At 42.7% G+C, this 26645-nt stretch overlaps 1 protein-coding gene across 2 annotated transcripts; it reads left to right on the forward strand.

The window, feature by feature from the left end:
- Nucleotides 1–128: 128 nt before the first annotated feature.
- shcbp1 (SHC SH2-domain binding protein 1) lies at nucleotides 129–22714 on the forward strand. 2 transcript variants are annotated; one of them, XM_083550871.1, is made up of 14 exons: nucleotides 139–193; nucleotides 284–374; nucleotides 942–1172; nucleotides 1333–1448; nucleotides 1833–2041; nucleotides 2454–2549; nucleotides 10610–10840; nucleotides 10945–11122; nucleotides 12061–12181; nucleotides 16308–16439; nucleotides 19158–19276; nucleotides 19441–19527; nucleotides 20448–20556; nucleotides 21671–22714. In XM_083550871.1, exons 2-14 carry the CDS (start codon nucleotides 290–292, stop codon nucleotides 22174–22176), a joined length of 2220 nt encoding a protein of 739 aa, XP_083406997.1. In that variant the 5' UTR covers nucleotides 139–193; nucleotides 284–289; the 3' UTR covers nucleotides 22177–22714. The 2 variants fall into 2 exon arrangements, with proteins under 2 accessions (XP_083406996.1, XP_083406997.1); XM_083550870.1 differs by having other exon boundaries at nucleotides 129–374.
- The last annotated feature ends 3931 nt before the right edge of the window (nucleotides 22715–26645 follow it).

Raw genomic sequence — 26645 nt, forward strand, 5'->3', positions numbered from 1 at the left:
AAAAAATACAATATGGTGAAATAATAATAACTAGAACTATATGTATTCTAGCAGTTAATACAATAAATTGTAACATATAGTCCCGCCCCTTAGATGACAGGAAGTGCTTTTCTATTGGCCGACCCTGTCTGCCGGGGAAATTTTTGAAAATACAAGAAGGGCAGATTGAGTAAACACTGTAACTCTTTGAGCTGTCAGTGTGCTGGATTAACTATACTTCACGGCTCTTCTCATATTTCACCCATTTAGCTCTTTATATTTATAACGTGTTTTAATCTTTTAGGTAGAAATGGGGGAAGTGAAAAGTGAAGAACATGTAAACCTCGGTTTGGAGGAAATGGAGTCTGAATCCAAACCAAAGAGAAACGCTAAAGGTCTGTAACATCAAACTGATGATTATTATTTTTATTACACACAAAAATATCAAAGCTGTTCACAACACTTATAAATAAGCGCGTATAAAATACCATGTAATGGTAGCGTACGGTCTTTAAACCAGATCACATGAGTCAACGCCCTGCTATTTACTACACTATAAATTCATCGTGATTAATTAATAAACATTTAAGCACTTTATTCATAAGTCTAACAAAAACAATCTCAAATTTTAATTTCTGTTTGTATAATATTTTTTAAAGTGGACTTTTTTAGAGATGCACAGATTCAAGCATACACATTTAAAGTAAAAAAAAAAAAAAAAAAAAAAAAAAAAAAATATATATATATATATATATATATATATATATATAAATAATATATATTTTGCACGTTGAGCCATCTTCATGGTTTCTTAGTGGCAAGCATCCACAGTAATGTCACGTGTCTTTAAGCTGCCCATTTAGAGCCATCCTCGCAATTGTTGTGTGAATATTAAATGATTGCACATAGAAATTAACAGCTATATTTACAATTAATTTCCTTTATTTTTGACGGTATATTAGAGTTATTTCCTAATGAAGAAATTTTCCATGGTGATGATGATGAGGACGAAGATGACAACGATGACGATGATGACGATGACAGTGGTACAGATCACCTCTCCATTGGTCCTCAGTCCTGCATTCACCTGCAGCCGGCTGAGCCAACAGGAAGAGGAGGATTACCTGTTGTGTTCCAGACCAATCACCTGGTGTTCTATGAGAGGTTTAAAGCATATCAGGACTACATGCTTGGTAACGTTCATCCACACTCCTGTACATACACCTTCTAACATAACACATCACCGTTTATTATTTGATGGTGTGTGTGTGTGTGTGTGTGTGTGTGTGTGTAAAACACATCTGATGTAGACATGTGTAATAGTTTTGATATGCATGTGTGTGTATGCTGTAGGTGACTGTAAGCCGTCAGAGTTGAAGGCTTTTACTGCTGATTATCTGGAGAAGGTGGTGGAGCCTTGTGACTGGAGGGCGCTGTGGCAAACTGATGTGTTTGATGTGTTGGTGGTGGTGAGTGACCTGGAGCACATACATGTGACCGACATTTAATGATGTTATAAGGTGGATTAGAGTAATGTTCTTGCCTGATATATTATAAAAATCCAGCAGGACATGAGTCTCAGCACGCCATTTAACGACCCACACCGCAACACATCCTGCACCTTAGGTTTCTCTAAAAAAAAAAAAAAAAAAAAAAACCCGTGTAGAATGTAGACAGTGATGGAATTTTGGAGACTAAGAGTAGAAGATAAACATAGTGTTCTCTTTATCTGTATGTGAGTGTTTTTCTTATCGATGATAAGTCCTGTCTTATTTAAACGTCCTGCTGTGTTCATAATTATATATCATAGTATATAGATCACTGTATGTTTTATGTTTTTGTGTGTTGTGCAGGTGTTAGATGTGGACTATAAGGATATGAAAGCAAAGGTGGATGTGGTCGTCCCGCTGCAGTGTGAGGCTCGAGGCTGTGAGATCTGTGAGGAATCCATGAGATCTTTACTGGAGGCCACTATGAACAAAGTTTCACTACAGGAGCTCAGTGTGGTGTACGACCCATCTGGAGACTTTGACCAAACAGCACTCGCTCTGGAACACCTCAGGTTCACTGCTCTACTACTATTGCTTTTCTTGCTTTCTCTTTCCCAGTAATGTGTGCATGAATCCTCAGATGTTATTTAAACACACACACAAAATCACGCACAAACTCTCAATTTTTTCATTGTCATTGAAGCTGTGCTGCATCTCATATGGGATTTGAGCTTCAGCTCATATTCATATCTCACTCACCACTCATATTTGACTAAGTCAAAGCTAATTTAACTTTTCACCAGAACATTAATGAAAATTGCAAGGTGAAATCCCCCAGGACTATTTCCATAATTCCATCTATTTCCATAATAATTTGTAACTGGCAAAAACTTTGCTATGAAAATCACACACACGTTCAGTCTGGGTTTACTTTTCAGACTGCTGTGCTACAGAAGTTAATAGTGTACACTCTGTTCTCTACAGGTTTTTTTACAAACAAATCTGGCGGAAGTGGGACGAGGAAGACGAGGATGATGAGTTTGATTACTTTGTTCGCTGTGTGGAACCTCGGCTTCGACTGTAAGGACTCCACTCTCTCTCTCTCTCTCTCTCTCTCTCTCTTTCTGACATGAGCGCTTCTCTTCCTCTTTCTGATTTCTTTGTGTCTATTTGTGTACCTCTGATTTGGCCTCTCTGTCTGTTTCCCCTTGTTTTGCACCTACATCACATCTGAAATATCAGTCGCATCGTTTTGTAACCATGCAGCGCTTTCACTCACTCACTCACTCACTCACTCACTCACTCACTCACTCACTCACTCACTCACTCACTCTCTTTCTCTCTCTCACTTTCTCACTTATACTCTCACACTCTCTATCTCAATTAAGTGGATGTTCAGACTCTTTCAAGTGCTTTGGATATATTTCAGAATGCATCATCAGCAAAAGTAAAGGGGGCTGCTAAGGACTGCTTCCCTATCTGGGGATTCGGAAATGAGAACAGGGACAGAAGGTATAAAAGTTCTGGGAGTTTGTAACTTAAGAGGAATTGCAGCAGAAATATAAAAGAAAAATAGTGACTGATGGAAAGAGTTTGTGCCAGTATAAAGGGATATGGCTGCCATCCCAGCTGTCCTTCATGGATGGGTTATTTTGCAAATAGCCTGGATGCTTCTGCCTTACTATAAAGGTTCATCATGCGTTAGTCACATTTGTATTCACAAAATGCAGGTTACTGATTTGTTCAAACTACCGCTGAGCTCAGTGGAAAAATTGGAATAAGATCAACCTGTTTATATAAAAGAATTCAAAGTTAAACTGTCAATTTCTTACAATCACTATGCAGGGCATCAGCCCCAATCATCTGCTTTAAGATGGAGAAATATATTTATATCCACCACTGAGTGTGGAGGTAAGGGAAATAAATAGTGTATTATTTTGCAGTTGAAGGAACTGAATCAGTATGCAACTGTTCATTGATGAAGTAGTTCTCTTTCAAACATTCGTTCGGTATCTCACTATGGGAATCGCCTCGGGCGTGACCAATCCTGGAAGCATCAATCACACCACGTCTGTCGGCTGACAGACCAATCACGACAGTGATGCGGGAGTCCTGCCTCCCTATATACACCACTGCTGGCGGTCCCTGCCTCATTCTCGTTCTCTTCCCCGTGAAGATCCTTTTAGGAAGCTATCCTCAGCAGATCCTCTGGGGCGGTCGCTTAACTATTCACAGACAGGCCGTTAAGGTATGTCTCCGAGCGTGGCTGCTTCTTGAGGAGAATATCCACTGTCAAAGCGGATATTCCCTTCTGCTGTTTCTTTCCTTATTTTCTTTTCACATCGCGTCAAGCGAGTATTAGAATATCGTTCTAGACTCCCATCCCCTGTGCATCGTGTGCTTAGGAGTTCGGCACGCTCAAACCGTGTGCTGCCCGCACTGCACTCTTTTCCCGTCGAGGGTTTGGAAGCGCCGCCTGCGAGTCGCGGCCACGAATAAAGGGGACCCATGTCTCTCTCCGCTGCCCGCAGAGAGGGACGAGGCTGCTTCGCAAGCACAGTGCAGCTGGGAGAGTTGATGGACGAGGTTTCTCCTGTCCTTCCTTCACTCTTCGACTCAAACTCTCTACTGGATAACAAGGGTGAGGGAGAGGAAGATGATGAGGTCGCTCATTTTTTGGAGGAAGATTTGGAGGACGACGAGGAGGATGCTCTCCTCCCTCCTGATCTTCTCTCCAGGCCTGGCAGTGCTACGGGCCCTTCCCCCATGCCAGGTGAGCTGGACCTCGTGGAGGTGTGTAGGAGAGCAGCCAAGAAACTTTCCATCGAATGGCCATCTCAGCAGGTGCATCACGACGCTGGGAGGGATTTATATGATGGGAAGAGGCTGCCATCGCGCACTTCCCCAGTTAAGCAGCTGATTCCTGCATGTGTCACAGAAATGCGTCGTTTTTGGGACAAACCCTTCTCGCATAGAGTGCCCGTTAAGGGTTTCTCTAGACTGGAGGTGCACGATATGGAGGCTTCGGGGATGTACAACCCCCATGGAGCTGTCGGTGGCTAGCCACCTCCACCCAAATCGACGAGCTGCTCTATCCTGGGGAGTGGTGGCTCCAGCGGTTAAGGCGCTGGGTTACCGATCAGAAGGTCGGGGGTTCAAGCCCCGGTATCGCCAAGCTTCCACTCCTGGGCCCTTGAGCAAGGCCCTTAACCCTCTATGCTCCAGGGGCGCCGTATCATGGCCGACCCTGCGCTCTGACCCCAGCTTCTAAGCAAGCTGGGGTATGCGAAGAACAAATTTCACTGTGCTGTAATGTATATGTGACAAATAAAGGCTATTCTATTCTATTCTTCTTCCTCCTCCTCCCCTTCTCTGCCAGGACGTACAGAAAGGCTGTCCGCCTTCCTTTTCCAGAAGATCTACCGCTCCTCTGCCCTGGCGGTTAGAGCTCTGAATGCCACCTCAATGCTCACGGCTTACCAGGCAGAGCTCATGAAGGAGATGGGGAGGCAGATTGATGCTGGGTCACCAGATTCAGCCTTGTGGGAAGAAATCTGCGTCATTGCGGATCTCAACCTACGTTCTTCTAGGGGAGCGGTCCAGAGCTGCGGCCGCAGCATGGGCCTTGCTGTGGTAGGCGAAAGAGCCCTGTGGTTGGGGTTGACGGGCTTATCGGAGAGGGAGAAGGTGGAGTTCCTTGATGCCCCGATAGAGCCGAAAGCCCTTTTTCGGGGCTGCGGTGGCAAATATGCGCCAGCAATGCGACCTTCGCAAGAGGGATGGTGAAGCGTTTGAGGCATGCCTCCCAAGAAAGCCTCCTGCTTGCCCTCAACAACCCGCACGTTCACATTTCGCCCCTGCGTCCAGGGAGAGACAGCCTCGTTTCAGGGCCCCTAGGCAACCCCCACCCCAGCAGTCGATGCGCGGGGAGGCTCGCCAGAAACAGCTCCAGCCCAGGAACAAGACCTCTTTTGCAGCGCCAGCTGCTAGGCATCGCCCAGCGGACCCTCAGGGAGGGAAGAAAAGGCGGGCGACCTAACCTGTGGTGTGATTTTGGGTCAAAAAAGAGGTGGCGGCACTTTCTGAGTTTCTGTAGCACCCCTTGACTCATCTCATTAGTCTTGTCCTCCCCCTTCAGCGAAAAGGCGTTGGGGAGCGTTTCAAAGACGGTGTTCGACGAACAAAATTTCTCCGGTTGAAGTGTTGGCACCAGTTCCCCCAGTGCCCGGAAAGTTACTTTTCCCCTCTCCACCCGCGGGGTTATGCAAGAGAGAGAGTTTGTTTATTCGATCGGTGCCGCGAGAGGACAGCCAGCTCAGCTTTTATTTCCGGTACTTTGTCGTTCCCAAGAAAGGGGGGTCTCCGTCCCATTCTGGATTTACGGAACCTCAACAAACACCTCAGAAAGTACAAGTTCAAGATGCTCACATTAAAAGCTTTGTACAGTGTTATTCGTCCCAGAGACTGGTTTACTTCAGTGGATCTGAAGGACGCGTATTACCACATAAGCATTTATCCGGCACACAGAAAATTCCTACGCTTTGCCTATCAGGGCACAGCCTACGAATATTTGGCGGTTCCGTTCGGGCTAGCTCTAGCTCTGCGGATCTTTACCAAATGTGTCGAAGCTGCACTATCTCCGTTGAGAACGACGGGTTTAAGAGTGTCAGCGTATTTGGACGATCTCCTTCTCTGCGCGCCGTCACGGCAGCAAGCGGAGGTGGATACGGGTGTGCTTCTGTCCCACCTGACTGGCTTAGGTTTCAGGATAAAGGAGACAAAAAGCTGCTTGGTGCCCACACAGGAAATAATATACCTGGGTCTCAGATTGAACTCAGACCTGTATCAGGCTTTTCTATCAGAAGAGCGCATCAGGTCAATTCGCTGTAGTCTCTCTCTTCTCCAGAGAGGAAGGACAGTTCCATTCAGACTCTGTTTACGCCTGCTGGGGCTGATGGCTTCGGCAGTGTCTGTCATACTGTTGGGACTGTTGCGAATGAGGGAGTTTCAGTGCTGGGTTAAGGGACAGCGCTTATGTCCGAAGCGCCACCTCAATCGCAAGGTGATGGTGAAGTCACTGTGCTTACGCTCCCTCCATTACTGGAGAAATCGCGTTTTTCTCGAGTCGGGAACCCCGCTGGGGGCTGTTTCCTGGAGAAAAGTAGTGACGACAGATGCGTCACTCGCAGGTTGGGGTGCGGTGTGCGAAGGCAGGATGGCGAAAGGGAAATGGCCTGTTTCGCTTCGGTGCGCGCACATAAACTTTCTGGAGCTGTTAAAGGTGTTTCTAGCTTTAAAACATTTCGTGCAGTTTCTTTGGAGTCACCACGTATTGGTCAGATCAGACAACACGACGGCGGTGGCGTACATAAATCGCCAGGGCGGAATGCGCTCTCCTCGACTCCTCGATCTCATGGTGTGGGGCATGGAGCATTTCCTGTCGCTGCGAGCGACTCGTGCTGGGAGTGTTGAATGCGGGGGCGGATCTCTTGTCCAGGGGAAATCCCCTGTACGGGGAGTGGTCTCTCCATCCTCAGGTGGTAAACCTGTTATGGGAGAGATTCGGCCGGGCCGCCGTAGATCTCTTCGCCTTGCACGAAAACACTCATTGCCCTCTGTTCTTTTCTTTGGCGAGAAACGGTGCACCTATGGGTGTGGATGCGTTAGCCCACCCGTGGCCAAACGTTCTGCTTTACGCATTTCCTCCACTAAGTTTGATCGTGCCGACTCTACAAAGAGTAAGCGAAGGCGGTCACTCTGTAATACTAATCGCTCCGAACTGGCCAGGGAAAGTGTGGCTGACGGAGATATTCCAACTCCTGCACGATCGACCCTGGCCTCTCCCGTTGCGCAGTGATCTCCTCTCGCAAGAGCGCAGAGAGATTTTTCACCCGGCACCGGACAGAGTAGCTCTCTGTGCCTGGCCCGTGAGAGGATGAATCTTAGTGTCGCTGGTTTGCCTCCGAGGGTGATTGAGACGATTCAGAATGCGAGAGCAGCTTCGACGCTCTCTGCATATGATAGGAAATGGAATGTGTTTGATCTATGGTGCACTCAGAGACATATTGTCCCTTTTCACTGTTCTGTGGCAGATGTGTTGTGCTTTTTGCAAGAACTTTTGGATAAGGGCAGGGCTTTTTCAACCGTTAAGGTTTATCTCGCCGCTGTTTCTGCATGCCACGTAGGGATTGACGGTAATACTATCGGTCATCACCCGCTCGTGTGCAGGTTTATGAAGGGGGCGCGGCGCCTGAGCACGTTCTCCAAGCCGCTGGTTCCGCCATGGGATCTGTCCGTGGTCCTGAGCGCGCTCTCTCAGTCTCCTTTTGAGCCGATAGGGAGTATTGATTTAAAGCTCCTGTCACTTAAGGTTGCTTTGTTATTGGCTCTTCGCTGGCTCATTCCGTCCTGAGTGTGTGTGTATATATATATATATATATATATATATATATATATATATATATATATATATATATATATATATATATATATATATATACAGTGAGGAAAATAAGTATTTGAACACCCTGCTATTTTGCAAGTTCTCCCACTTAGAAATCATGAAGAGTTCTGAAATTGTCATCGTGGGTGCATGTCCACTGTGAGAGACATAATCTAAAAAAAAAATCCAGAAATCACAATATATGATTTTTAAACTATTTATTTGTATGATACAGCTGCAAATAAGTATTTGAACACCTGTCTATCAGCTAGAATTCTGACCCTCAAAGACCTGTTATTCTGCCTTTAAAATGTCCACCTCCACTACATTTATTATCCTAAATTAGATGCACCTGTTTGAGGTCGTTAGCTGCATAAAGACACCTGTCCACCCCATACAATCAGTAAGAATCCAACTACTAACATGGCCAAGACCAAAGAGCTGTCCAAAGACACTAGAGACAAAATTGTACACCTCCACAAGGCTGAAAAGGGCTACGGGGAAATTGCCAAGCAGCTTGGTGAAAAAAGGTCCACTGTTGGAGCAATCATTAGAAAATGGAAGAAGCTAAACATGACTGTCAAGCTCCCTCGGACTGGGGCTCCATGCAAGATCTCACCTCGTGGGGTCTCAATGATCCTAAGGAAGGTGAGAAATCAGCCCAGAACTACACGGGAGGAGCTGGTCAATGACCTGAAAAGAGCTGGGACCACCGTTATTAAGGTTACTGTTGGTAATACACTAAGATGCCATGGTTTGAAATCATGCATGGCATGGAAGGTTCCTCTGCTTAAACCAGCACATGTCCAGGCACGTCTTAAGTTTGCCAATGACCATTTGGATGATCCAGAGGAGTCATGGGAGAAAGTCATGTGGTCAGATGAGACCAAAATAGAACTTTTGGGTCATAATTCCACTAAACGTGTTTGGAGGAAGAAGAATGATGAGTACCATCCCAAGAACACCATCCCTACTGTGAAGCTTGGGGGTGGTACCATCATGCTTTGGAGGTGTTTTTCTGCACATGGGACAGGGCGACTGCACTGTATTAAGAAGAGGATGACCGGGGCCTTGTATTGCGAGATTTTGGAAAACAACCTCCTTCCTTCAGCATTGAAGATGGGTCGAGGCTGGGTCTTCCAACATGACAATGACCCGAAGCACACAGCCAGGATAACCAAGGAGTGGCTCTGTAAGAAGCATATCAAGGTTCTGGTGTGGCCTAGCCAGTCTCCAGACCTAAACCCAATAGAGAATCTTTGGAGGGAGCTCAAACTCTGTGTTTCTTAGCGACAGGCCAGAAACCTGACAGATCTAGAGAAGATCTGTGTGGAGGAGTGGGCCAAAATCCCTCCTGCAGTGTGTGCAAACCTGGTGAAAAACTACAGGAAACGTTTGACCTCTGTAATTGCAAACAAAGGCTACTGTACCAAATATTAACATTGACTTTCTCAGGTGTTCAAATACTTATTTGCAGCTGTATCATACAAATAAATAGTTAAAAAATCATATATTGTGATTTCTGAATTTTTTTTTTAGATTATGTCTCTCACAGTGGACATGTACCTACGATGACAATTTCAGACCCCTCCATGATTTCTAAGTGGGAGAACTTGCAAAATAGCAGGGTGTTCAAATACTTATTTTCCTCACTGTATATATATATATATATATATATATATATATATATATATATATATATATATATATATATATATATATATATATTGTGTGTGTGTGTGTATATATAGATAGATAGATAGATAGATAGATAGATAGATAGATAGATAGATAGATAGATATAATGTATAGATATGTAGACGTATTTTGGACGTGTATATGAAAGGGAATGACAACGGATGATGGTAACATCGTGGATCTGTTGTTTGTCATTTCTCTCACTTTTCCACTCTCTTCGGTGAGAGGGGTTATCTCTTTTTATCACATCACTGAGTTGGTTGACACCTGCTTCGGACAGCATATCTGCAATACTGGAGTTGTCTATATCCCATAGTGAGATACCGAACGAGTGTTTGAAAGAGAACTTTAGGTTACTTGCGTAACCCCGGTTCTCTGATAACAGGAGTGAGGTATCTCACCACATTTCCCTCCTTGCAGTGCACGGAGAAGAGATATGTGAGAATGAGGCAGGGACCGCCAGCAGCGGTGTATATAGGGAGGCGGGACTCCCGCATCACTGTCGTGATTGGTCTGTCAGCCGACAGACGTGGTGTGATTGATGCTTCCAGGATGGGTCACGCCCGAGGCGATTCCCATAGTGAGATACCTCACTACTGTTATCAGAGAACCGGGGTTACATAAGTAACCTAAAGTTTGTTGTTGTTTTTTTTTTTCTCTCTATTTATTTGTACTTTTTTTGCTTAAAAAATAAAACAAACTACCAATTCCATTTAATTGTTTTGACAAATTTTAAGGTTATAATAAACTATAAAATCTCTCTCTCTTGTGCTCTGTCCCGCTCATTTACTCCCCAGTAGGTGGCAGTGTGCCCATGTTAATTCTCTACTAAAGAGTACATGCCTGTAGCATATGTAGAACATATGAGATGTCCAACTGTTTTCTTCTTCCCTGATTCCTGTTCCTTCTTCCTTACTGCTTTTGTCATTGTCATGCTCCCTATCGTGTTTTTGTGTGTATATTCCCTTGTGTTTGTCACAAGTAAGTGTATGTGTTGCAGATATTATGACATTTTGGAGGACCGTGTCCCTGCCGGTTTGGTGGAGGAATACCACGCACTCCTGCAGCGCTGCAAAGACACCTTTAATGAATTCTCCAGCCTGAGGAACGTCCTGAGCAGTGACTCAGATTCGGAGTTGGACAATGTGTCCATGGTAGAGGGACTGCGGATGTATGAGCAAATGGAGACTCTGAAACGCAGACTGCGCATCATTGAGAACCCACTGCTCAGGTATGATTGTGTGTGTGATTGCATATCCGTGTTTAGTAGTGCACAGAAGGTGTTTGATAACTGATGAAATTGATTGTAATGCACTCTCACTTGTGTGTGTACAGGTACGTGCTGGGTTACAGGATGAACTGTGGTCAGCAGTCATGTCAGCCTAAAGGCGAGCGTCCTGATGGAGGTCATGTGGTCCACCTCGTCTCTTCTTCCATCAGTGTTCAATCTCTCCAAAGCCTCATGGTAGATAAGCTTCTCCCCCTGTACTCAGGGAAAGAATTTGAACTGCAGGTAAAACACCCCCCCAGTAGCGCATTTGTTTCCTTTACACGAGTATCTGTTTCAGGGTTCAGACTGAGGCCTAGTGTAGAAAGACAAACAGAGCAACTCTCCTAAAGGAAAACATTTTACCTATGTGTCTGTTTAGCTGTCTGCCTGTATCTCTGCATCTGTCCATCCACTAAGATTCTATTTGCTTTCTTTATATCTACTATAATTGCTTTTCCTTTTGTCTGGTCAGCTGTCTGTCTGTCTGGCCATCTGTCTAGTCTGGTGGTTAACAGACTGGATTTCTTTCCTGCTCTCAATCTATCTGCTTATCTGTCTGTCTCTTTCTGTTTAGAACACAGTCTGGATATCTGGTTTCCTAGCTGTCTGTCACTGCATGTGCCAGTCAAGCCGTCTGTTTGCTGTGTCTCTTGTGTCCCATTTTCTCTGCTGCTTCAGTTGTGCAGCAGAGCAATGCATATATATATATATATATATATATATATATATATATATATATATATATATATGTATGTGGGTGTGTGAGTGGGGTGGGGGGGTAAAGCTGTTATGTGTTACACAGCAGTGGGATTTGTTAAAATCTGTTTCAAACTTGAGCTGCTGTTTGATCATGTCAAGTCTTTTTTTTTTTCATTGTGTAGAGTAAATATTTGGTCCTAGATTTCACCGTCATTCACTACTTTTGTGTGCTAGATTGGTCTGTCTGTTGGTCCACCTGTCTGTCTCCTTGTATTTAATGTTCAGTGTTGTTTTATTTCCTCTATTCAGATTCTGATAAATGATTTAGCACATTTAGATTAGTTCAGTCATAATGTATGTTTCATTTATGGAAGTAATGATGTTTATCCCCATTATGGGTTTAATGCTGTTGGTTACTAAATAATAATAATAGTGTACATGTTATTTTTACTTTCCTTTCTAATGGTGTTGGTGAAACTCAGTTCCATACTGAACCAGCATCAGCCGTGAGTGCGTGTTATGAAGCAGATGTGGTCATCGTGTGTCCCGGTCATTACATCATCACCAACAGCATCAGCATTGCCGACTCCATCCAGCTTGAGGGTAAACACATTATAGTCTTTTATACACACACACACACCCCTCTGGAGCGTTGTTTATGCGCTGCGTTTTTGTTCCTGAGCTCAGTGTAATGAGACTTGAGGACTGACGTATAAATCAGTTTTTTTTTTAAACACTGTTTGTGGCTTATGTGACATTTTCTGACTGTAATTGTCCAGAAGCTGTTTCATTTTCACTGCTTTACTGCTCTCTATCAAACCCTCAGAGAAGAACAGCTCCACTTTATCACCTCTTTATAAAAGCCTTATAATTCAGCTCTCTGCATAACTATAAATCTCTCCCACTGTGAGGATATGAGCTATAAACCTGTGGGGGGAGTGCTTGCACCTGTGTGTGTGTGTGTGTGTGTGTGTGTGTGTGTGTGTGTGTGTGTGTGTTCCTTCACTTTTTATATGGATCATACTCACTCAGCTGTGACTAACCCACCACTTCAGTTGGGATTTCTGAGCTGCTCTCTTTCCTGATGCCAGGGTCAGATTAAGAATATTTAATAATGTTTGATCGATTTATCAGTGTAAAGTCTTTAATAATATAAAATCTAGACCCTGACCTCTCTTTTCAGACTGCTGGCTTCCAATCCTGATTGCCCGTTATAGAAGGGATAAATTGAGAATCTCGGACGATATCTGTACTCTTCCTGAGAGGTCTTAGAGGAAACAGGATGTAGTCATAAGACAAGCAATAAAACATGAGTGCTTTTCCTGTAGGTGGCGTTGGCGTTCCATTATCAGTCTAATGGCACATGTTTATTTCTGCATTTTAATCCCGATTAGTATTTAATTACATCAGTATTAATGAAACTGATTCTGATATTTCTGGTGATCTCCCAGTGTTTAGAGCAGGGGCCACAAACCTTTTTGACACCGAGAGCTACTTCTTGAGTACCGACAAATGTAATGGGCTACCAGTTTGATACACACTTCTGAAATAACAAATTTGCTCAATTTACCTTTAATTATATGTTGTTATTATTAATAATTAATGATATTCATCTGTCAGGGGTGTCAAACTCAATTGCACAGGGGGCCAAAACTCAAAGTACACTTTAGATCGTGGGCCGAACAGGATAAACATTTATTGAACACACTAAAACTAAATGTTTTTTAACATAAATATAAATAAAAACAGACAGGAATATTATTCCAGAATAAATCAACTTAAACTTTAAATAATTAAAAAATATTTTTCTCTCCATAAAAATATTTCCTGCCAAAATGATACAAGTTAGAAATATGAACATGCTGCAAAAAAACCCTGAACAAATCAATAAAAATTTTGCTTTCAAGTAAACAGTAAAATAACAAATCAAAACAATCAGATTTCTTTGCTCTTATGCCATTTTATAAAAAATAAACTTAAACTTTAAATAACTTAAAATATTTTGCTCTCCATAAAAATATCTCCTGTCAAACACAAGACGTCTCACACCATCATGCAGCTCTTCAGAAACTCTCCCTCAGTAAATAACCGGCTGATGTGACTCTCCTCTGTTTTCACACCAGCTTCACTTTGTGATTTTGCTCTGGTGAAAAATGTCTGCTGAAATGTCATATTCTTCTTTAACTCTTCTACTTTCTGTAACTTCTGCTCTGCATTCAGGTTTTTCAGCTTATCCTGATGTTTTGTCAGTAAACATACACTCAGAATCCCATCGGTTTTAAAAGGCTCTGTTTTCAGAATCATCTTTTCTCTTTGCCATTATGAGGCACTGCTTCACAAAAAGTTTACAATAGGGTTAAATACATCAACAAAAGCTCGACTTGATTAATGCTGGAATGTTCCCAGGTATTCTAGCGTTCGGTAAGGCAGCTAAAGCACTGCATTATGGGATCTGTAGTTTGTGTTTATCAGCGCTTCATATCGCCGAGACATTAATAACAATAATAATAGATCTTTTATAAAATCATCTCCCGGGCGGGATATAATTGTACGTCGGGCTTGAGTTTGACACCCCTGATCTATGTGAAGACACTGATCATGTTAATGATTTCTCACAATAATTATCAACAATGATTTAATAAGGAAACAGCTATTTTTAGAAACGGCCCGCGGGCGACTCATGTGGTCACGTTGGGGACCCCTGGTTTCGAGGATCTTAATTGGGATGGAATTTGAAGGGGTTTCCTTTATCCAGAAATTCCCTAGAGATCCCATGTCCAGAACAGATTAAATGTGGATGTAAGGATGTGGTGTGTTAAATCACCAGGCACATGGGTGTCTTTTTAAAGTGATTTTGTGTGTATCTGTGTGTATGTAAGTGATTGTTGTGTGACAGGTTAAATGAGGAAATTAGGTGCCTTTGTGCAAACACTCGACCTGTGCAGCTCGATAAGACCAATCAGCTGTGTGTGTGTGTGTGTGTGTGTGTGTGTGTGTGTGTGTGTGTGTGTGTGTGTGTGTGTGTGTGTGTGTGGAGAAGCAGAGATAACGATGAGACAGACAAGCTGAGCTGCCTCTGGCTTCACACTGACTCAATTAAACCACTGCCTCGTTAGCATAATATTACCTTTGTTCCTTTCACTTGCTGTCTCAGTCTCCTGTAGTGATTCGGTTTAGAGTTGAATTACTTTCTCCCCTGAGTTGACTGACACCAGCTCCCATAGCAGGGGAAAACCCAGGAATGGGCAAACCTTTTGACTCCCTGGCCACAATGGGTTCTAAAAATTGACAGAGGGACCGGGCCAGGATATATATATGTTGATGTTCATGACTCTGAATGTCTGCTCACATATGTAGGTCAAACCAAACAAAGTCAGCATCTTCTATGCTGCCTTCCGGAGGTTTGGAACCATGGCTTTGTTAAATGAAGCATAAAAGTCATTTAGTTTGAGAGCTGAACTTCTCCTTTAAGACGGAGCCAGACTGAAGATCGATCAGTTCCAATTGCACTTCTTGTGGTGCGGTTTCAGGGTCTTGTGATGGGACAGGACACCAGTTGAAAATGCAGAGTGACAGCTGATATTGTACTCTTTTTGAAAACCGCATATGAGGCATACAGCTTTTGATCGGACTTCAGTAAAAAAATATTTTGTTGTCCACTCCGTATTAAACACTCGGCGCTCACTATCCACTTTTCTTTTCTTTGATAAGCTCATTTTTGCAGAAGGGCTCATAAGAGAAGAAGAGAGTAATACACGTGAACAAGGTCAATGTAGCTAAAGTGCGCCATCTTTTATGGAAACGTGGGCATTACAGGGGAAAGGTAACTTGAACAAGGTTTACCCATACCTATTTTAATAGAACTTGGTCAGGCCGGATTAATAAACCCAACGGGCCGTGTGTGGCCCGTGGGCTGTAGTTTGCCCATGTCTGGGTTAACCAAAACATTTTAAAGCATTAAATCTGATTCAGCTTCAGCAGCAGAACTGCACACTTCTGTGTTAATGAGGCGTAACAGAAACTTTACACTGTGTCCAGTGAACAGTGGTAGCACAAAGCTCTCGATCACTGCAGCATCTCTAAATGCACATTTAATGCAAATTTTTGATAACTGAGGTTTTATTCAGTGATTTTCTTAGTGATGTGCACCCTGCAATTTCCACCATTTCATGAGCGCTGCTTAAAAGTTCAATGAAGAAAACTAGTGCATAAAAACTCATCAGCATGACGTAATGGTTTACACAGAAGGGAACACACCACCACCAGAGTTCTGTTTAAACTGAGGATTCCAGGAGAGAACACTCAGAGAACTGACGTGTACGCTTAATTTTGTAACTTTTTTTTAATGTAGACTGATTTTAATCAGTCGGTCAGCCTGCACTGGTCTAACTATAAAAAATATTATAATTACTATTTCACAGATGTGTTAATAAGCAAATAAAAATCTAATTTCTAAACATTTGTTTCGAAATTAAGTGGGGTGTGTGTGTGTGTGTGTGTGTGTGTGTGTGTGTGTGTGTGTGTGTATAAGTTGGATTTAATGAACTGTCACTTGATTTACCTGCTAGTTTTAAACTGCTTTTTTATGATCTGACCTTTGACCTGTTAGCTTTGAAGGGTCATAATGGGGTTTTCCAGCTAAACACAAAGCTTATTAATACATGCACACGCACTCTGTGTTTTTGCTTTTTATAATTTTTTCCCTTTTCTGTCGTGTGTGTTTGTGTAGGTTACGGTTTGCCTGATGAGATAGTTATAGAGAAGAGGAATAAAGGAGACACGTTTGTGGAGTCGATTGGCAGTACTGTGAAAATCTCCAACCTGAAGTTTATTCAACACGATGCCATCGAGGGAATTCTCTGTAAGTTTATTATTAACGAATAACTGCACACAACCCTGAACTCTGCACACAACATACAGACCTTCACACTGCACACAACATACATACCTACAACATAGCACACTGCACTCAACACACCTGCATAATGCACACAACCCTGCATAATGCACACATTTACATTTTCATTTGCGGCACTTAGCAGACGCCCTTATCCAGTGCGACATACAAAAGTGTTTTAAATCTCTAGTAATGAATAAATCTACACTGGTACACAAGATTACAAACTCAATATAAATATAACTCGAATTCTACAAACTTGGAAAATGCTAATTTAGGTTTTTCAGGAAGTACCTCTTCCTGAAAAACCTAAATTAGCACTTTCACTTAAAGATAATCAGGGACTCTGTACGGACATCTAGGGGAAGTTCATTCCACCACCTCGGTGCCAGAACAGAGAAGAGCCTTGAAGTGTACTTACCTCTCATTCTGAGAGAAGGTGGTACCAGTCGAGCAGTGCTGGAGCATCTCAGACAGCGTGGTGCAGTGCGAGATGTGATGAGGTCACTGAGGTAAGATGGTGCTGGTCCATTTTTGGCCTTGTAGGCAAGCATCAGTGTTTTGAATCTGATACGTGCAGCTACTGGAAGCCAGTGAAGGGAGCGCAGCAGTGGGGTGGTGTGGGAAAACTTGGGCTGATGGAACACAAGTCGTGCAGCTGCGTTTTGGATCATTTGCAGTGGACGAATAGCATTCAGGGGGAGACCTGCCAGCAGAGAGTTGCAGTAGTCAAGTCTTGAAATGACAAGAGACTGAACAAGCACCTGGGCAGCCTGTATGGACAGAAATGGTCAAATCCTTCGGATGTTATAGAGAAGAAATCGACAAGAACGAGCAACATTAGCGACATGTGGGGAAAAAAGTGCCCCACGGTTACGAGCAGTGGCTGAAGGGGAGAGCAGAGAGTCATGAAGTGTTATTTGGAGATCTTGACCTGGGGATGAATCACCTGGGATGACCAGCAGTTCTGTTTTGCTGGGGTTGAGTTTAAGTTGGTGAGCACTCATCCATAAAGATATGTCTGACAAGCATGCTGATATCTGAGCGGAAGCTGTGGTATCTGATGGAGGCAATGAAAAGATGAGTTGAGTGTCATCTGCATAGCAGTGATAAGAAAACCCATGTGAGGATATGACTTCACCAATGGAGTGGGTATAGAGGGAGAAAAGGTGGGGACCAAGTACAGAGCCTTGTGGGACACCAGTGGTGAGTCTGCATGGGGCAGATGTGGATCCCCTCCATGTTACCTGGTATGAGCGACCTTCCAGGTAGGAAGCAAACCATTCCCATGCTGTTCCGCAGATACGATACCAAGGCTCTTGAGGGTTGACAAAAGTGTCTTGTGGTTGACTGTGTCAAATGCTGCTGAAAGGTCCAGAAAGATAAGTAGAGATGACAGCTTGGCTGACCGAGCAGCATGTAGTTTCTCAGAAACAGCCAAAAGGGCCGTCTCTGTGGAATGTGCCGCTTTGAACTGGTTCGGATCATGGAGGTTGTTCTGTGAGAGATAGACAGACAGTTGGTTAAAAACAGTGCGTTCCAGAGATTTAGAAAGAGAGGAGAGAAGTGATACCGGTCTGTAGTTGTTGATGTCTGATGGATCCAGAGCAGGTTTCTTCAAGATAGGAATGACCCTTGCTTGCTTGAAGGTAGTTGGTACATAGCCAGATGTTAATGACCCGTTGACGATTGTGGAGATGAAGGGCAGGAGATCTTGCGTGATGGTCTGGAGCGTAGTTGAAGGGATTGGATCCAGAGGACAGGTGGTGGGATTGCAAGATCGGATGACTTGCAGTATCTCATCTTCTGTTAAGGTTGAGAAGCTTGACAGAGACGTAGTGGATTGTTGGCTGTGTTGTGTAGTCATTGTTGGAGAGGAAGTGAAGGTCTGGCAGATTTTCTTAATCTTTTCATCATAGAAGGAGGCAAAGTCATTAGCAGTCAGGGAGGATGGAGCAGGTGCAGCAGGGGGGTTTAGTAGAGAAAAGAAGATGTTGTGAAGCTTACGAGGATCTTGTGCAGAGGCCTCAAGCTTTTCCTTGTAGAAGGCAGTTTTGGCAGAAGTCACCTCCAAAGAAAATTTGGTCAGGAGTGCACGGTAAGATAAGAGGTCTACATCAAGTTGTGACACAACCCTGCACACTGCACACAACATGGCACACTGCACACAACATGGCACACTGCACAGAACCCTGCACACTCCACACAGCCTACAACCCTGCACACTTCACACAACCTACAACCCTGCACACAACATACAACCCTGCACATTGCACACAGCATACAACTCTGCACACATTGCTCAATCTACAACCCTGCACACAAGCCTGAATGCGAACCTGACCACTGCAAACAAGCTGAAAGTGACTCTACACACAAGTCTGAATGTGACCATGACCATGACCTCTGCCTGCAACGTTAAACACTGCACAGTGTGCATGACTAATCTCTTCTTTACCCACTTACAAAATTTTGGAAGGTTCATCTTGGTATAGGTGGTATTGTATTCATTAAAAAATATGATGGCATGTTTTATGCAGATTTATGACGTCTATTTCAGTTCCAGACTTTAACACTACATGCTGCGAAAGAGTACAGAGGATACATTTATTGCGGTGCAGTGTGAAATATTACGTACAACAAATAAAATGTGTTTATCTCTGTCTATATGTTTGTCTCTAGGTGTGAGACAGGGGAGGTTGGAGATGGAGAACTGTGTGTTGCAGTGTGAAACTACAGGTGTGATTGTCCGCACATCTGCTCAGCTCATCATGAACATGTGTGACCTTTATGGCTCCAAGGTGTGTGCGTGCGTGTTATTTTCACCACTGTTTTAGCATTGAGGGTGGAAATGCGTCATTAACTGTGTGCACGTGTGTGTGCATGCGAGAGCGTTATATATTTAACACTGTTTTAGCATTGAGGTTGGAAATGTGTCATTATCTGGATGTGTGTGCGTGTACAGGGAGCTGGTGTAGAGATTTACCCGGGGAGTGTGTGCAGTTTGGTGGGAAACGGTATCCACCACTGTAAGGAGGGAGTTCTAATAAAGGTAAGGGTTCAGATATTTTACCTTTTTAAAGTAAATGAGCTTGTTTAAAGTGGCATGTCACACCTCTGAAACATAATCATCAATCACACACAGAGACACACTTCAGCTTAGGCCAGGTGCATTTCAGTACAGGATTCTACAACAAAAGTAAAGTAAAAGAGGGGACAAGGTTCATACCTTTTGTATGTCTAAATAAATTTGTGAATCCTAATAACTTTATATGATTTTAAATACTGCATTAGTTATACAGTAATCCCCTTTTATCGTGGTGGTTATGTTCCAAAACCGCCCGCAATAAACAAGAACCACGATAAACGGATGCCACCCCAAAATCTTTTTTTGTTTAAGCCATAAATCATCCCCCCCCCACACTTTAAAACATTTGCAAGAATATAGTGAGATAGATGTGTAAATTTTGTGTAACTTCACACACACACACACACACACACACACACACACACACACACACACACACACACACATATATATATATATATATATATATATATATATATATATATATATACACACACACACACATAGAAGTACACTGTTTTGTATCACATGTTTTGTGAGCACATGTACTTTACAGTATTTTACTTCATTCAAAACAAATTATGTGGCAAATGCAATTCAATGATAAAGTGGGGGTGCGAGATTCGAACCACTGTAAAGCCGGGGGATTACTGATATATAAAGCATCTTGGGACTGTCTGTAATCCCATGATCTGGCACTTAAGTTTATTGGCTAATTAATAAAATGCTGCACTTTTCTTCACATAATAAGCATTGTCATGCCATCATACTTCTCCAAATATAATATGTTTAATGCGTTGACTAATAATTTAGCTTTCTCGAGCAGTTTAAAGAACAGATGCTGGTTTAGCGAATCTAAATATTGGATGTGTATGTGTGTGTAGGATTTTGCAGATGATTTAGACGTTCCTCCTCAGATCACGATGGTGAATAATGTGATCCACAATAACGCAGGTTATGGAGTTATTTTAGTAAAACCTGAAGACCGGACAGGTAACGCACATCTACACAAACAAACACACTGCTACATGTCTGACTGTGTCTGTTATATTAGTTGAAAGACAAGGCTGTACTTTTTGTGTCATTAATTCCACTCTTCTTTTCTAATCACTCCTCCAGTCTTAGTCAGCATTTTAATTACACTCATTAACAATAAACACATCAGCACTTACATATGTAACATTACTCACTGAGGGACAGAGACCTGTATGTGTGAGTGTGCAAAATATATGGATGATTATGATTTTAAAAATATAAATTTCCCGTAATTTCCAGACTTTTAAGCGCACCCAAATATAAGCCGCACCCACTGTATTGTACAAAGATTTTTATTTTGAACATAAATAAGCCGCACCTGTCTATAAGCCTCCTACCTTGAAACTAATTAACTTTACACAGGCTTTAACGAAAGACGGTGCCTGTTACACGGCTTGTATCTAAACAGTAGCCTACCAAGAAAGTCATTGTTCACTGTCTTATTCCTTCCTTTCACAACAATTTCTCTCGGGAGTTTATCTTTCGGCATCATTGTGCGTTTAAAAATCACCATCGGTGAATCTTTTCTCCCGATGCCGTGCAGCTTAGAACACAGGTGAAGTGCGTTTTTTCACGCCTGGTTGTTTTCAGCGTGACGAATGATTCGCATTTCCTGTTGACAGTCCGAGTGAGCGGCAGGTCAAACATCCGAGGAACCTCATCGCCCGATTCAGTGGGAGCACATCTGATTCAGTATAAAGAGTTTCATTGGTTCACCTGAAAGTTTCTTTTCGGCTTCTCCCGAAAAGAAGCTTGTGAAACCGGGAAAAAACCTGGGACAAATCCATAAGTTAGCCGCTTTATTGTTTAAACCGCGGGGTTCAAAGCGTGGGAAAAAAGTAGTGGCTTATAGTCCGGAAAATACGGTATATCAGTCCAGAGAACAGTATTATTGTTGTGGATAGTAAATTGTAAATATTATTCTGACAGCTAAATGTCACAGTAAAATTAAATTTCTGCATATTAGTAATATTCATTCTACATATTATGAATGAGATACAATGAACATTAATATGATTAAGAATTACACAATAACATATAAACTAAACTGTTTTAATGTAATTCTTTGTAGCTGTTGCAGAAGCTGAAAAGGCAGAGGAACAATCAGGAGGTGGGGTCACAACAGCAGAGGAGGAAGTCACACCGACAGAACACAACACAACATTAGCAGAGGGTGGAGCTATGCAAACAGAAAGCAAGGACACAACACAAGAGAATGAAAAAACACAATCAGCAGGTGGGGCCACACTAGAACAGGTTGCTGTAATACAATTAGAAGATGGGGCTGTGAAAACAGAAGGTGAGTTAGAGCCAGCGTGTGAAGCTCCTGTCTCGGAAGAACATCCAACTGAAGTTCAACACAACAACGTTCCAGAATTCACTGCAGGAAATGATGCCATCAAGCGTGAGCTCCTGGCCACGTCGGTGAAAAAGCATCAGTCTCAGAGGAGCCGTGTGCAGGATGTAGGGGCCATGAGAGCCGACGACAACCTGCTGAGTCAGGAGATGTTTGTCTCCATAGAGGGGAATCAGTTCCGACGTAACGGCTTGGGCAGCTTTGGCACATTTTTGTACTGAGAATTCAGGGACATTTTTCACCCACACCCAGCCTATTTATCCCACAAAGTCTTCACTCTCTTCCTGGAGTCCTTTGAGTCTGTTAACAAGACCTCATTAATACTGCTCTCTTTAAACTTTAATTTAATCTGAAACAGAGCTAGTGAGGTGGCCATTTTTCACTTTATCAGTTTAAATGAACATTAGAAAGTGATTAATTAAATAAAGTGTGACTGTGATGTGACATTTAATTGTTTTTATTTTATACATAGGATTCTAAAGTGATTTTTCATAATGTTTTATTTTAATATTTAGGATTCACATAAAGTGTCACTGTTTGGTGAGGAATTTGTGTTTTATTTTGATCGTGTTAAGGTGATGAGGCACTAATAATTTTAATAGTTTTCAGTTGTAATGTTCATCACACTGTGCACATCAGCACTCTGGAGGGGGGAGGCTTTTCAGTTTCTTGGCTTAGCGCTTCACCTTGTATGAGACACGTCGCTGTTTAATTTCTGTTGATTAATTTTCAGTGGATTAAAGGTCTGCTAAAACCTCATTATGCCTTGAGCACGTTGATTAATTATAACTTTCAGTGTGTGCTGCCAACAAAGAGAAAACTCCCTCAAGTTTGACCTGCATTAACCCTGATCACTTCCAGCAGCTCAGGCCATTATCACTGCAGGGAGGTGTGTGTGTGATTAACACAGTGAACATCAGTAGGTTAATTCACAACATAACTTTTAATTGATGAATGTACAGGAAGGTGACAAACCTGATACTTGATGTATTTAATTTTGACATATCTAATGTTTGTGCATCGCATTTTAAACTGCTTTGTGTTTCATTTTAAAGCTACGTCTCATTAATAATTTCATTTTAAATTAAATACCACTCTTGCACATCATAAATAAAGGATTAAACATTTACACTACACAACATTTACTCTCTGTTATACATTACTCTGGTTATTGTAATTAATTTATTTGATGCACCAGTTCACCTATAAATTAACTACACTTTAATGCCAAATTGAACATAATATTACACATTTAATGTAAAGCTATTACACCAGGAAGCCCTGCCTCCTGTTCTGCTGTGCATGATTGAAAAAGACTTGTACCCTGTTTGTTTAATGGGCCCATCTTCTACAGTGCATGATGGGTAGTTTTAGTGCAGGAATCTGAACTCCAGGCTGAGCTACATTCTTTCAGGTTCCTGTTGAAGTGAGCTCTTAATAAGGACACTTTTGTCACACAGCAGCGTTGGAACAGAGCTCATTTTATCTCTTCATTTCCCAAGTCAATTAGAAACGCTTTTGTGTAGTTCATTAAAGAGCGGTACGTCCTCATCTGAAGGTCTGAGCTACCCGTTTAAGATTCATCACCACTTTGTGTCTTCATTTTTCAGCTAATTAGCACTGACAGGATTAACACACCGTCTGCTGACATTTTATACTTTTTCCCAACAGAATCAGAAGGTTGAATTCTGCACAGTAACGCAGAAACATCAATCCTTCATCAGAAACTTAATCAGTGATGTGACAAAATCATTACATTATACCATGATGGAAATTTTAACTTTGTTTAATGTAAAGATGTGTGTTTAACTGTCAATGAGAGATGATTTTATTCTAGAAATGAATGGTGGAAACACTTTCAGTTTACAAAAAAGCACAACAAAACACTTTACTGCATGCAATCAGATCTTTAAGACCTTATTTAGCGCAAATCACTGATTTACTATTTAATAAGTAATAATGACCAACCACAAATTAATTGAGTAGAAATTAAAAAAAAAATATTTTGAGGTATAACAGTTAGTAAAAATGCCCTATTTCACACAGAAATGTGTGAAATAGGGCACTGAAATGAATGCTTATAATAGACGTTTATCATTGACGCTGTCATTTTATTTATGTGTATCTATATGTGGTATTTGGGCACATCCCACTTGATTCCAACATCAAGAAATTTAGGACATAAAAGACTTTACCAATAAAATGTAACTAGATTTAAGAATGTTACTAGTAGAAACCAAATACGCCACCCCGGGGGCTCAGTTACCGGGGATAAAAACTTTCTTTTCGGCTTCTCCCGTTAGGGGTCGCCACAGCGGATCCTCCGCACGTTTGATTTGGCACATGTTTTACGCTGGATGCCCTTCCTAACGCAACCCTCCCCAATTTATCCGGGCTTGGGACCGGCACTAAGAGTGGCTGGGGATGGTTCCCTGACCGGGAATCGAACCCGGGTCGCAGCGGTGGGAGCGCTGCATCTTAACCACTAGACCACCAGGGAACCTTAGTTACCGGGGATAACCCTTTATAAAGAAATGCACAAGGCACTCAGGTTCGTCTACAGCTGAGTCAGGACATGAGACAGAGGTATAATACACACAGTTTATTAAGAACTCTTAAAATTACATCAAACACCACACATATTATACCACACAAGAATGCTCCCCTTTAACTCTGTACAATTGGGGCTGCATCCTTAGCTAATTGACACCGCTCTCCCTCTTGAACCCTGCGAGCTACATCAGCTGACATACCTGACCAATAGCTTCGCTGCCTCACTAGCTCAAGGGTATGTTCTACCCCTTGATGCCCGTGATGTTGGTGCATCTAAACCTGCACCTCCGAACATAATACCTCCAATAACAGCACTGAAATACTGCCTCTCCCATCCGGGCGAAGGATTTTTCTATATAACAACTCTCCTGCTTAACCAGGCGGTCCCGTTGTTGGAGCAGCTGCAAAGCAACAAGAGAGTACGGCCCCCCCCCAGCCACTGTGACTGGCATCCACCTCCATCTTCTGTGGGTTGCTACACCACCAGAGGAGATAACAGGACCAAAATAACTCACCCTTTCTTGGAAAAACGCACACTTTAGCCTTAATCCTTCAGCTCGGAGACGTCTCAACACTAGCCTCAATTGCTGCATGTGTTGCTGCACAGACGAAAAGAACACAAGAATATCTATATATAACAAAACAGACTGATGCCTTTGTTCACCAAAAAGCCGTTCCATCAACCTTTGGAACGTGCTTGGCGTTTTACACAGCCAAACAGCAAACAATTCCATTCAACAAGTCCAAATGCTTTGTTGCTTTGACTTTGTTATATCCGCTAGTCAGATCTAATGTAGAGAACCACCGGGCACCTGCCAGGGAGTCCAACGTCTCCTCAATCCGAGGCAAAGGAAAGGCATCCTTACGAGTCTCCGAGCTAAGTTGACAATAGTCAACACACAGCCGACGACTACCGTTCTTTTTCTTAACCAAAACAATCGGGGAGGAATTTGGGCTACAGCCCTTTCTAATAATGTGTGCATCCAGTAGGTCACCAATATGGGCCTTAGCCAGCTCATATTTCAATAGTGGAATATGTCTATACCGCTTACGGACTGGGACATCATCCGTAAGAGAAATTTCATGTGACAAGAGGTTCATACATCTTTATGGGTGGAAAACACATCTTAGAACTCATGGAGGAGGGCCCCAACCTGTTTCTGTTCCTCTTCCATTAGCACTCCCAATTCTACCAAATCAATCCGTTCTGATATTAAGGTAGCAAAAGCACTACACAAGGCTACCTAAACAGACAGAGGGGGCCTACCTATTGACTGCTCTGGACTGCAGCCAATGACACGAGCACAACCGATCCTGACCCCACGGTTCGAACTTAGGCCAGAACCAGCTCAATAATAGTCGACACCATGGACCCGGTATCAACTAAACAAGCTACCGACACCCCACCCATATTAAAAGTTGAGTATGGACCCAAGGAAACCAGCCAAGATACTAACCAATTATCAATAAAACCACAAGAGCCCTGCACATTCCCTACTGGACCATGACTCCACAGCCCAGTGGGAACTAGTTTCCTGACGGTTTAGGGGCAGAGACGGAACTATATTTACCGGAGTTGGAAATGATGTTTTGCGAGGGGGGATGAGAAGGGTGATTTTCCTATGCACAATTTCGAGCCATATGTCCTGGTTGTTGACACCGATAACAAAGTATAGACGATAAACGGGGAAATCGATCACTAAAATACTTACTTTGAGACACTGCTTGAGTAAGCTGATCAATTTGCCATTGCTGCCGACGCAATAACTCGCAGTTCACGCCTTTCTGAAGACTGCTCTCCATGACCCACATCAGTCCCTCCCTGGACCCTATACTGAATTCAACTTACCAACAGTACATATTGACTTCTACCTCTCATGCCACCAGGCGTTCCTCTTACACTACCAGCCTCGCCCCAAACCTCAAGCAATGTTGCAGTGGGCTGTCTTTTCGAATCAGCTGCTTTAACTCCCGACGAAGTGTACTATCACACACATTCAACAAATTGATCACATAAAACAATATCAGCATTAAGAATAGCATGGGGTGCTTGACCTCTCGCTTTCTCCAGAAGGTTCACCAAATCCAGTGAAAATTCCAACAAGGTTTCCCTATTTAGATACTTCCTGGAAAAGAA

Source organism: Silurus aristotelis, assembly GCF_946808225.1.
Source record: "Silurus aristotelis genome assembly, chromosome: 9".
Lineage (NCBI taxonomy): Eukaryota > Metazoa > Chordata > Actinopteri > Siluriformes > Siluridae > Silurus > Silurus aristotelis.